At 46.7% G+C, this 12948-nt stretch overlaps 1 protein-coding gene across 2 annotated transcripts in view; it reads right to left on the reverse strand.

Moving 5' to 3' along the window:
• Positions 1-716: 716 nt before the first annotated feature.
• Positions 717-12948, reverse strand: part of LOC146196001 (poly(A) RNA polymerase gld-2 homolog A-like) — a 50778-nt gene continuing 38546 nt past the window's right edge. For both annotated transcript variants that reach the window (XM_084598001.1, XM_084598000.1), the window contains 4 exons: positions 10601-10879; positions 6783-6829; positions 3581-3830; positions 717-1131 (listed from right to left, as the gene is read on the reverse strand). In XM_084598001.1, coding sequence (XP_084454127.1) covers positions 983-1131; positions 3581-3830; positions 6783-6829; positions 10601-10879 — 725 coding nt within the window. In that variant the 3' untranslated portion in view covers positions 717-982. The remainder of the gene's footprint in view (positions 1132-3580; positions 3831-6782; positions 6830-10600; positions 10880-12948) is intronic.

The following is a 12948-nucleotide window of genomic DNA, read 5'->3' on the forward strand; positions in this document are numbered from 1 at the left end:
CATGCAGATCTTGAAAATAAAGATTAGTTGAAAGTTTGTGCTTGTTATTTTGTGCCATCCCTTCCGCTTTTTGTTAGTGCACTCCTACGTTATGAGGAAAGAGTGGTACAGGGAAGGCAAAGGGAAAAAGGGCGCAACACTAGGCAACTGATGGCAGCTACAGCTGGGTGGGAGGCTGCGTACATCCAAGTACCACAGATTTGCATTCACTCAATTGCAATAAGCAAATCAGAAGCTTTGCCCGTTAACAATATCGACATACCTGCTGCTTCCATATTTCAGTGAGCCATTTGTTTTCTTGGTAGGCAGACTACAGTTGACGGAACAGTTGCAGATTTCATTATAATTGCACATTTTTTTCAAACTTCTATTTCTCAAGAAACCCTTTATGCTGTATTCATGCAAATAAGGTCCTATTATGATGCTATTGCGACTGATGTCTGTAACAATATTAGCATAAAAGGAAGAGAATGAGGCTGTTAACACAGCCTTCCAAAAAAAAATGATGAAATCGAATTTTTTTTCACGCTCACAGAAACTCCCATTTACTATCTCTCCTGCCCGGGGTAATGACGTGATAACTGAACAGTCCTAGCCAAGCTTTAGCAGAAGCAAAGCCGGGGTTTCTTTTGAGAAGCAGGTGTGGTAAGCAATACTTGTCTACCAAAATGGTGCTTTCACCACAATCAATCATCTCAGATCAAGACAACGCAAGATAAATAAAACACCATTCTTTTTTTAATAAAACAGCTTTCTTTGTGCGAAACCACTGCATGTGGTATTTCTGAACATAAATTTTATGTACATTCTAGTCCCGCAGGTGCACTGCCAAAGTGGGCAAACTCGATACACGGAGCAACAGCTTTTGCCACGCACGATTCCTGCTGAGATCAGTTCAAAAGGCACCACCGGTAAATGGCAAGCTCAAGCGTGCCCACAAACAACAGAAGGTGACGAAGACTAAACGCAGACGCTTCCTTTCTCACTCGTCTGGCGGGGCTGGTAGCAGCAAGCATTTGGGGCCACGGCCATTCTCCAGGCAGTCCAGGGTGTCGTGGAAGGCACGCACAATCTGCTGGAAGGCGTCCCAGTCGTACACCGATCGGGCAGTGTTGGTCTGGTCGAAGGGTTCTGGGCACAGACGCAAGTTTTCTCACTGGAATGCATGCATGCAATTTGTGGGCAGCACGAGACAACGCAAAGCTACCACCACTGAGCTTCTTCTACACGGAGCAGTACAATGCCCTGTGCAGTAAAAATCGGAGTGATGGGCCACACACACTGAAGGTCAGTGCACCTTCGCTTCAGCTTAACTGCTGAAATCATCAGTCCATGCAGTACGAGTACAGACATCTTCACAAGCCTACACAGAAATGGCGACCCAACAAATGTGTGAAGGGTGATCAACTGGTCATGCCAAAGAAACCTGCCGTGAACTGTCTTATTTGCATGACTCTTGTTGTCAATGCATCGGAGCGGTCCCAGAAACGCATCTCCCGCACATAAGCCTCGATGTAGAGTAGCACTGTTAAAAGAAAAATTAAGCGCAAGTTAGCCATCGCCAAACTGCTGCAGAATACTATCTATCTACTAGCTACAAAGCAAAAGCCTTGCATGGAATCGCACGGTCACATCCACAATGACTAAGAAGCAGCACACTGCTGGCCTTAGCATAGTAGCAATGTGTCTGCGCAGAGATCGGCAGATCTACAACTACAAAATTATTTTTGCTTATTGCTTTCCGCTATTATAAAGTAGCATGGGTGGGCGGCATCTGCAAGCTCCAGTGCGCGTGCATTTTGAAGGCTATTCCCGTGTGAGTCGCGAAATGTTGGGTGCGGCAATTACACAGATTTTTTAAAAATATATGCTTTGGGAAATGGGGGTGCGGCCCCTACTCGCGTTTATACTGTAACTTTATCAAAGGACACGAATCTTGGAGGCAGAAAAATCGCCAAATGAATCAATCTTTAAAAAACAGCATTATTAGAACCTACAACTATCATTCTCCAATTCTACCAAGTTTCTCACCTCTCGTGAATATCTGAGGTGCAATATCAATTCATAAAAAGTCAGGTGGATCATTTCGTATCGGCGTTTGCACTAAAATAATACATTTCCAAAAAAGTATGGCTTCCGTTCCACAGCCACACTCACGGCGATCTTGATCTCATTAGAAAGAGCACCTTTTCGTCTTCAAATTTCGTGCTGCAGTGCATCGTTCAGCTTGTTGGTTAGAAAAAAAAAGTAGCAGACGGGAAAAAACCACAACCTAGCCTATTTGCTGCTTGGTGCATGTAACAAAAAGGAACCTCCAATCGTCTTCTACGCGCATCGAAGCCGTGCCCTGAGACGCCATCTTGTCTAGTACCGGTGGCCTCGGAGACTCTGCAGCAATGTCTACGCTGGCGAGAAAGTATGCGATGTGGCATAAATATGGCAAAAAAAATTTAAAGAAAAGAAGTTATTAATCAGCAATGTTAAAATTGTGCCTTGGTGCTGCGAGGCTCCGAAAATGAGCAGATTCCTCTGCCAAATAACCATGTCGGAGAACCTGCAGATCATCTATGCCTAGCGGGCCTATCCAGTGAGAACACTACGCACATCGTCGGCTGCGTTTGTCACGATGCAATGCTTCTGACGCCTTCCAATCTAGAAAATGAAAAGAGCAACTAATTCCAAATTACGGGAGTTGTATTTAACGCCAGCAAAGAAATGTGAGACCAGCATAGCCGCCAGCACTACAGCTGGGCACTTGAGGGGGGACACAGCTTTTTGTGGCCGAAAGTTGGTCAAACAATCATTTTTGATTTCTTCCTTTTCACAGTCTTGAGACGTTTCCATAACTATCTGCAAATTTTGGTTGAAAAATACCAACTATTTCGTACATTAAAGCGTTCCAAAGTTGCGAATCTGAACGCTTGGCTCTTAAATTGAGGTGAAATCGCGCTGAGTTTTGATCGACCGCAGATTGAGAAATATGTTCTCCACCGGCCCCATTTTGGTCCCATTCGAAACATCATGATTCAGGCTATTCCCAAGTCACAATTAGCATCCCTGAGCAACACCCGAAGCAGAAAACAAAGGTACAAAATTGCACGAAACACGCACTGCTATTGGGCTCCGAAAGCATGTGACCCAAGTGACCACTTTTGATTGACTGCCGGCACCGACTGCTTGTGGCCTGGTGCCATATTGAAAAAGTCGCATAGTTATTACCTAGCTAGTCTAGCGACGTTTCGTAGTCACGACCACGGTGTAAAACGTGGAAAATTTAGGCTCGAGCGTCATACTGGCCTAAAAGGCGAAGAAAGGTAGAGATAAGAGGCGCACTGGTGACATGGCATCCTGTTATCAACAATCAGTGACGAAGCACCGGCGCTCCGCGATGGGCCAATAAGGGCGTAGCTGGTGGTGCTCGGCACGGTAGATAGGAGAGTGCCCGATTTTCTCGAGGCAATTCCTGCCGGGTAGGAGCATCATAATCATGACGATGCGGACTGACAGCCAAATGCTGTCAAGCCACTGAGGCAGGCTGACAGCAGAGCAGAGAGGCACACCTTCGCTGCCAAATACACACCTTCAATGCAGATGTATTTCCACTGGGAGCGGCCAGCGCCCGGTGTGTGGTGAGCAACTGCCTCGACGCGGCTCAGTGGCGACCCCAGCCTCACCGACACACAGCTCTGGGAGAAGCTGAAGCGGTTGGCGTAGAAGTTGAGAAAGCCCACAAAGAGTGCGCCCAGGCTCTGCGTGTTGCTGGACCGCCACTGCGGCAGCTCCTCCCCCAGCCGCAACAGACGCACGTCTCCGTCGCTTGGGAACCGGCCCTGCACGATGTGAGCAGTCACCTAAGTTTGCACAGCGGGAAGGCAATTCACAGTAGGACACACAGAAAGTGCCATTTAAGGTTCCGATATGAACGCTGGCGCTAATATCAACCAGGAATTTTCTTACTTCAAACGCACTAGAATAGAGGTGCCACAGATCCCCGACGTCTCAATCATACCAGGTTTTAGGCAACACAGTCCACTGGACGCAGACACCTCTTGACAGCAACAGGACATGAAAGTTCATTGTGAAAAATGAAAGAACCTAAAGTAAATCAGTACAGAGCAATACAATCCAGAAGACAAGACTTCAAGCACTAGCATCTTGAACCGCACTCAGCTAACGGAGAAAGAATCGCAGTCTAACCCGCACAACAACTCGATTAACATGTGGCAGGACTGAATGCGCGTTTGTTCAAAGTTCGAATCCCCATGCGTATATGCATACTTTTTTCATTACACCCGTTGCAAGTAACCATGCTGCAGCAGCAGCAACGATGTGGAATGTTTCACACAGAATCCTCACCTGCTACCCATCTCTTAGTGCAAGCATTTGTTCATTATTTCTCTAACTATTCAACAGCCTCATATGAAGTGAGCTGGTTTGGTCTGGTCATGGAGGAAGAAAAAGCTAGGAGTGAGCGCCGCGGCAGAAAAGTGAAGCCTAGTCATAAAAAATATAATGGAAAGCATCATGGGAAATTAGCAGTCACGTGATACGGCAAAGCAGTAGCTGGTAGCTGGTTTCGGTTGCGGTTTCGCAGGCTTCCCTCTGAAGGAATGCCTTTGCGTGGCCTTCGCTACGCGACGCCTGCGCTAGAAACCTGAGGCGCGCACTGCGAGCAGGCGATGGATTAAACTTTGGACTTTTAGACGGGCCGTTCCCGTAGGGGCTGCAGCTGCCACACAGTGCACTCGTGTATTTCGCGTATATGGCTCGGTCCCCTCAGCTGCGTCATATGAAATGCTTGCGAGGCTTGGCGCACGAAGATGAAGCACGAGAACAAGAAAGACGAGAGGACGAAGTGCTGATCATCGCTTCGTTCTGTCGTCCTTTGTGTTCTCGTGCTCCGCCTTTGTGCGCTGAGTCTCGCAAGCATATAATCAAGCCAACCAGCCCAACAACAAGTACTGCCATATGAAATGCAGTGTGCCGGGATACTAGAGCTACACAGCTATACCTCTCGGGGCAACGGTGAGTAACCTGTTATGCGCACTCCTCGAGAAACGAAACGTTTGTTTGTCACGGCATGTAAATGTATTGCTCGAGAAGAAAATCGTTTGTTTCATTCAGAGAATGCAGACCTCAAATACACATTCAGTTCCCCAAGCATGCAACATTATGTCGAATTCGTAGTCTCCCTGACGAAACCAAAGATGAAAAGGCCCCTGTAGTTCTCACTAGTGTGCCTATAAACACGGAGTACAATGCAACAATTGTAAACAAAGTAACTCGTGTTACGACGAGACGCACAACTTTCGGCAGACCACTCCGGTAGGCTTTGTGCGGGGACATCCAAAGTCACTAAACAATACCATATGTACCCTGCTGCTTTTGAGTCTGGCAACTATGTTGGCTAAATTCCCAAGAATCATTGTGCGCAAGAGAGAGAAGGGAGCGGCGTCAGAGGAGGTTGGCTTGCAGAGGCTGCGCGTGCTCCCTCCTATTTGTTTCTTCCTCCATGGGTCTGGTGGATGCAAGCAATAAAGATGCTATATATCATGCTATATGTATAACCGGGCTAGGTGGAGAAATATGGGAGAGGCCTTCCCCTTGCAGTGGGTATAGTCAGGCTGATGATGATATCATTGGCATAGGCATAGTTATTGACATTTTACACGTGCAGTGAGCCAACCAGATATGCAAATGCAATCACACTTGAAAAACAAGGCCCAGCAAGCACAGACAAGAACATGTGTAAGGTAGGTTACAAGCGCCTGCTCAAATGCTAAGAATGCATCATAAAGACCCCCTGCACATTCCAAAATGACGAAAAGCAATGTTTTCAATGTCTTTTCTTGGTCAACTTGCAAAACCATTGCGCATTCATACAAAGATAAAACTTATATTGCGTACTGGGAGTTGAATTTGACTGTACTACCGGAGATCCCTCGCATTCGTATCAAGCATCCAGTATGTCTGCCTTTAATAAGGATTTATTGTTCCCAGCCGAGACCTTTTGAAATACAAGAATCTTGTAGAGGATTTCATTAGTAAACTTCACTTTACACTAAGGCACTCTGAATCAGCATCAGAGTGAAGACGCAACTGCACAGTGAGGCGAAATGCCTCACTGTGATCTGCAATGAATATTTTTTTAATAGTTCAGACTCCACGAGTGCAATCCGCAGCTGCTGGTGCCAGGCGCCTTTGTTTAGCCCTTCTTTTTACTTGCTTCACTGCTGTAGGTGCTGTGGCCAAACATTCTAAGCGTTGCAGGTGCGTGCCGGCGTTTGATGCCACGTGTGTGCTTGGTAGGGGAGGCACAATGTTAGGCCGTAATACATGTGAGGCCTATAATATTAGCAGGCAAGGTAATAACTGTGTCAGGATGCCTTCCCTTGCCTTGTCCAGAAAAGAAGAAATGTGCCTCAGGAACAGTTTGCCACATTCTGATTAGTTTTTGCTTCATTTTTATAACCCAGTGTGCGCATGCGCCACCAAAGTGTATCTACATACCTTTCTGTTGTAGTAAAACCTCAGTTGATGTTTAGTGCCTCATCCTGTCTTTTTCTCTTTTTCTATCTCTGTATCCTTGTTACATACGCTAGTCTTTTTAAAGGGTGCGAAATTGTGCTCCAGTTGCTCTAAAGCTGGCATAATTAAGTGCACAATGGCCGTTACAATGTACAGGACTTGCTATCAAAGCCATCACTGAACACAAACAACTGCTACGGTTGCAATATGTGCTCGTGGAGAGTTACTGAGGGAGAAAAGTGAAGACTACTTACGGGCTCCATCTTCTGCAGGCATGGAAGCACAGCTGGTTCAACACCACCTGCACAAAAAGGCAGGCATCACCTTTCTAGGCAGGCATCACCTTAGAAAGCGTTCCTACTCCCACTAGCTCCTAGGTTGAAAAGCTTCCATTCCCGGTTCATCTTTCTGGTTTGGTTTCCAGGGTTTAACGTCCCAAAGCGACTCAGTCTATGACGCCGTAGTGAAGGGTTCTGAAAATTCCTATCACCTGGAGTTCTTTAACATGCGCTGGCATTGCACAGCGCACAGACTTTACTTTTCGCCTCCATCAAAAAGGGGGGCCGCAGCCGGGATTCGATCCCGCATTCTTGGGTTCAGCAGTTGAGCATCCTGATCACAGTGCTCAGGATTGTCAGGATTTATGTGGTGTAGACTGCGTGCTCTGGTGGAGCCATCAGAATACAGGCATCGCTTCTACACTAACAAAAGGCAAGACACCTGTCTGACAGTAGCAAAAATGATGTTACAAATAAGGTTCGAGTTCATTCAAATTTATTTCGGTTCAAGCAAAGCTACCACTGTGAAAGTTTTCAGCATTGCCCAGTGCCAAGGTCTGTGAGGACTTCAGAGTTCTTATTTAGAAGCATGCAAACGTTTTCATTTCAATCTACATTTAAACCCCACAATAACTATGACCCAATTAAGAAATTCTAGATGAAATGAAATACAGCGGAGACCACTCATAATATAATCGTTGCAGTGTGAAGCCGGATATAACGTGGTTTTTGCCGGCCACCAGTCTGCCTCCCACAGGAATCAATGTTTAAGTCGTACCACTTATGCGGTCGCACGAAGCGAAATGCTGAATATAGTGCGGCTTTAAAATCCGCTCTGTGACAGCATGGAACAGTAAGTACACTTTCCTGCGAGGCACTGCACTTCTCTGAAGGGGCACACCACATCTCGCCATGTGTTTAGGGTGCGACACAAGTGTATGCGCCGGTCGCTCAATCAGTCTCCACGTGCTGCTCATGTTTTACGCAAGATTACGCAAGCGCTACACTTCTCCCTCTGTCGCGCCGCTGAAGAACAATGACGACGGCGCGCTGCCAGTCCGATGCAGCATGTATGGCGGCATAGAGTGGTCACCGAGCGCTTCCAGACACATTCAAGAAAGCACGAATATGTTGCACTGAACTGTTCAGTTGATACTGATCAACTCCATCGACGCCGCCGCTCGCAGCTTTTTCATCGCATCACTTCTGACATGTGATCCTGACAGCGCCCTTGTCCGCGTTCCTCAGCCGCGACTTCAGTGGACGATCTCGTTTTTGTCTTTTCTGTTTTGTTTTTTTCGCAGGGGTGCGTGATAAGTGCGGTGAGCAAAAAATTTTGCGCAGCAGTACGCAATGGAGTGTTTGTTCCAGCAAAGGACTCTGCATGCGACTCTGCATCTGCTGCACAGCAAAGTTTTATTATGGGACAGTGACCAGTTTATTAAGTCAATTTGAGAAATACATGCCACCGTGTTTTGGCCTTAAACCTTGTGAAAGTTTATTAATGTGGTGATACCATGCTATTGCACAATTTTAAGTATTTCTTTACCTTATAAGGCACTGCAACAGGCATGTGAAGGGATAAATGTAGTTTCTCATGCTGATTCTAGGGGTAGTACATAGCTTTATGACAAGCTTTTGCAATTTTGGGGGTATGGCACTGTCACATATTTAGTACAGGCTCAAAAAGCAGAGCTACACACTGATGTCATGCACATTGCTGTAGCTGTATTCTAGAAAAAGTTACAGTTGTCTGAAACTTCAGATGAGTTTTTCTCATTTCGGAGTTTTTGGGCACTGCACTCAGCTTTACGGGGCTTTTTTCTATGTTGATTTTAAGTGACACTGACAAATTAGGTATCATTGTAATCATACTAAAAAGATCTAGGGGGTGATGCTATTCATATTGCACTGATGCAATTGTGCTAACTGCAAATTAGCATGGTAATGAGAGCTAATTAGAGAAAAGTATGTAGTAAGAGGTGGCCCATTTCCTTGCCTATAAGTTGCTTTCAATCAATAAAAATAGCATCACCCCCTAGAGCATGTCTTTGGTATTGAGTCTATGCAATTATTTTTTGTGTTTGGCAAGGCGAAATTGTTAAAAATCCCTGTAGGAAGTACCCTTTGATTATTTTTTAAATCAACTGCAGTCCATGAAGCCATGCAGCTATCACAAATCTAAGCACAGATTTGAAATCAGCATGAAAAACTGATCAAAACTGAAAAGTTTCATTCAGATTGGACAAATAATAAAGAACATTATTTTGAGACCCACATCCCCCCTTAACCCTTTCGCTGTCACAGACATACCGGTACGTTTTCGCGCTTCCCCCCCACGGTATCACCGACGTACCGGTATGTTCTCTATCGTGCATTCAAAACTTCACGCCTGGGCGCGAAGCTGGCGCACTTGGTCAGGCTGTGCTATCTGTAATATCTTTCTACAAGTTCGCATTTTCGCCACGCGTTGTGTTGGTCCGTATGTACTGAAGAGTATGGAGCGACCACGTCCACACCTGCCACCTTCTTTGCTGGGGGGGCACGGTCGCTCCGCGTGCGCTGCTCTATCTCGCTGAGTGATCATACGGCGCGCGCATTTTGCGGTGAGTGCATGCGGTTATGAGTTCAAGGGTTGTTCTGCCACCTCCAGCAGGTTTGCAGGTTTTTATTTTTATTCTGTTGGCGTGTCTGCTACGGCGCGTCACGTTCAGGGGCTCGCGCCGTTGCCTCTCTAATACTAGGTCGACACGACTAAATTGCTGCGCTTTCGCACTCTCTTGCCGCACCCTTGCTTGCGGCTAGCAGCAGCAAAGGAGGTTGTTTTAGCCTCTTTCCACCTCCCTCTGTCATCTTGATTTCACAATGTGCCATTTCTCTCCATTGTGCGGGCCATCGACAGTGCACCCTCCGTGTGTGCGGTTACTTTCGGATGGCTATCCGCACAAGGCCTTCGACTGCAGACTTGAGCAATGGCTCTTTTCATTATAAATATGAGCCGAGCTCGGAATCGGACTCTGAAGAAGTATCGAGCAGTGTTTTCTTATTATCCTCATTTATCTAATTTATAATCAGGCTGACGATGATTATGTTAAATAATAATACCTGCCGAAGACTGAAATGTGCATATTCCAATGACTATGTTATTTTATAGCAATCATAATAAAAAAAAATCACTATGCTCGTTCCTTGGTATGCCCATTCTCTGCAACCAAGCCAGCACTGAAGGTGCGTCACGGCCAGAAACGCCAGACAGTCAAAGGGTTAATTTCGAAGGCACTGCTTGGGCACTTGACTGGCAGAATGGGCGCTACTGCAAAAGTGGAGGGTGGGTTCATTATGCGAGTGGGTTGATTATGCGATAAATACGGTATCATTTTTCTTGCATCGTAAGTGCTGTCACAAGCCGATTTCTGTATATCGAATTATTGATATATGCGATCCCCTTCGAGTTCGATATATCCGGGTTCGACTGTATAACACAACTAGCAATCATGGAGTTGATGACATGCAGGCAGCACGTAGCGCTTGAGGTTGCGCCCATGGCTAGCACATTCTTACCATCCACATTGATGTGGGAGAGTGCCTGAAATATCCAAAATTTCGTACACTGTGCACAATGCACTTCAGTAGGTAAATTTTATGAATTGCATCAACCCGGCTCACATCACCGGGATTCTACTGTCCTTCTGTGAACTGGCAACAAAGAACAGCGAAGTCCTGAAACGCAATTTCACAAGTGGTATGATCAAAGGCCCGTCCCGCTAACATGCAGAGTACATTGAAAGACGTACATTGCAGGAACTGGATGACCATGAGTGTCAGGGAGTAGCTGGACAAGGTTCCATGTTTGGCCTGGTTGATGTGACGACCCGAAGCCCATGCCTTGACCGCCAGCACCAGAGGAGACACACGAGCATCCAGCTGCGCGTAGCACTTCAGCAGCCGCGTGTTGCGCAGCCCCACTGCGTTGTTCACGTTGAGGTCCACCTCGACTCCCGTGGAACGGTCGCGAAAGCGCAGGATGGGTACCTTGGCATGAATCACCTGGGGTCGCCCGGCCTGGCACCAGCCTGCGCCCGCCAACACCAATCACACGGTGTCCCTACCTCCCAAGAGAACTACACCCAGAGTGCTGTGCGACTGCTGATTAGCACTTACGGGGCATGCACTGGGATTCAAAAAGTGCTGTGGAAAAACAACCAGGTAGGTCGCGGCTAGGCAGCAACAGACACCCATAGTGAGGCTGAGTGCCACCTCTTACCAACTGAGCCCGGTGATGTCCCACGCGTTACCAGAAACTGAAACAGAACTGCATGGGACATGCTTCCAGAACTGATCTACACATTAGGCCAAGTCTATAACAATCATTAAAATTATTTGAATATGATTACTACATCATAATGCTGCTTCAGGATAAGTAAAAAAGACACGACTGTTACCACTAAGTGCGCACAGTTCGTGCTCTGGTAGACTGCCACATTGGCTCATGTAATGAACCTAGAAACGTTGGCATCATTAAGCAAAGAAAAAAAGAAGTTTCAATTGAATATTTTTCTTGCTAGATTAGAAATTTCTCATCACACATCCATCCATTATCCATCAATCATCCAGTAAAGCACACGGTCAGCCACGATAATGCCATTTGTCGCGCACAGCATCTTGGGATGTTGCTAAGGTATACAATGTGGATGGCACCTATGATGGTGCTAAACTGAAGGCTTTGTAAGAAAGGCTAACACTGTTTTAAAACAATGACAGAAGTAGAGGGTGGGTTCAACATGCGAGCAAATACTACAGTGAAAGCTCGTTAATCCGAACCTCGATAATTCGAACTACACTACTTGGTCCGGCCAAGCTTCTCACAGGTCTGTGTACAAAAAAGCCTGTTAATTCGAACGCGAGCCGGTTATGCTACGGATAATTCCAACTGTACGGCACGGCGTTTGGCACCCAGCCATTGTCAATGAAGCGCCCCACTTAAGGTGCCATAGCTATGCGGCTGCGTCAAAACAGGGAGAAAGAAAAACTCAGGTACCATGAAAGAATAGGTGACACCTAGCTATTACATGACGGCACGGAGGCTTACAGAGCTGGAAGGTAGAAAGGTGGCGGCCGTGGCTGCTTACTGTCTGTTCTGCATGACCTCCGAGACTTGCAACTCAATGCTGATAAATTCGACCCCTTTAATTCAGAAATGCGGAAAAGTATTTCTGTCTGTGCGGTCCCAGCCAACGGCCATGTAAGGCTGTTACATCGGATGAATGCTACGGGTCTCGCATTGGTTAGGTCGCGTCCGGACCTGCCCCCCCCCGGAATGGAAAACGATGCTCATAATACAGTTGAATCCCGGTACAATTTAATCAACGGGGAGTACAAAAAATTCCGTTGTACAATTTCGTTGCCAAGAATTTACAGACAACTTGAGCAAAAAAAGAAGCTATTTCCTAAAGTCCGTAAGCTTTGTCTGCTTGTGTTTCACTGCCAGCAGAGACGTAACGCGACTTTCACAGTCTATTAGCCCTTTCCTGTCCACGCCTATTCCAATCGAGAACCCGTTATCGATGGTTTCACGATTCGAATTTTCCCGCTTTCGAAGCGCTCCTTGACAAGTAGCAGCATCCAGTGGGTAATATAACAACCCTTTGTTCAATTTCACTTTCGGTTTTATTGTTTTAGCCACAGGCGTTCTTATAGTTTCCAAGTAACTTAACCGGTGCTCCTTGCTTGCAAAATGGCGTCGATGACGCGCGCTGCAGCTGCTGCTCTAAATCGGGCAGTTTCCACGGATACTGCCGCATCTGAGGGCTCATCTGTGGATGCTAACAGCAACATTGATGACTCGGAAGATGAATTCAGCTCTTCAGATTTCAGCACCGACAGCAAAACTGCGTCGAACCGACCAGGAACGTCAACGGCCATGCCCTGGTAGGCTTCGTTTTCTCAAGTTCTGCTTTTGCTGCGCGCTGATGGGTAGAAATCAGAGTGTTCTTTACGTCATAACTGTTATCTGCAGGACCTCAACATCATTCGGGCGGGACTACTTGCCAAAGGCAGTGCAAACAGTCCTGTTTTTCTCCTAGGAGACAGCCAGGGGTCGACTTCGGCAATGCGCGCCGCAGCACCGCATGGCGCTACTCCA

The sequence above is a fragment of the Amblyomma maculatum genome, chromosome 3 (genome assembly GCF_055883805.1).
Source record: "Amblyomma maculatum isolate TAMU_Amacu chromosome 3, ASM5588380v1, whole genome shotgun sequence".
NCBI classification, from domain to species: domain Eukaryota; kingdom Metazoa; phylum Arthropoda; class Arachnida; order Ixodida; family Ixodidae; genus Amblyomma; species Amblyomma maculatum.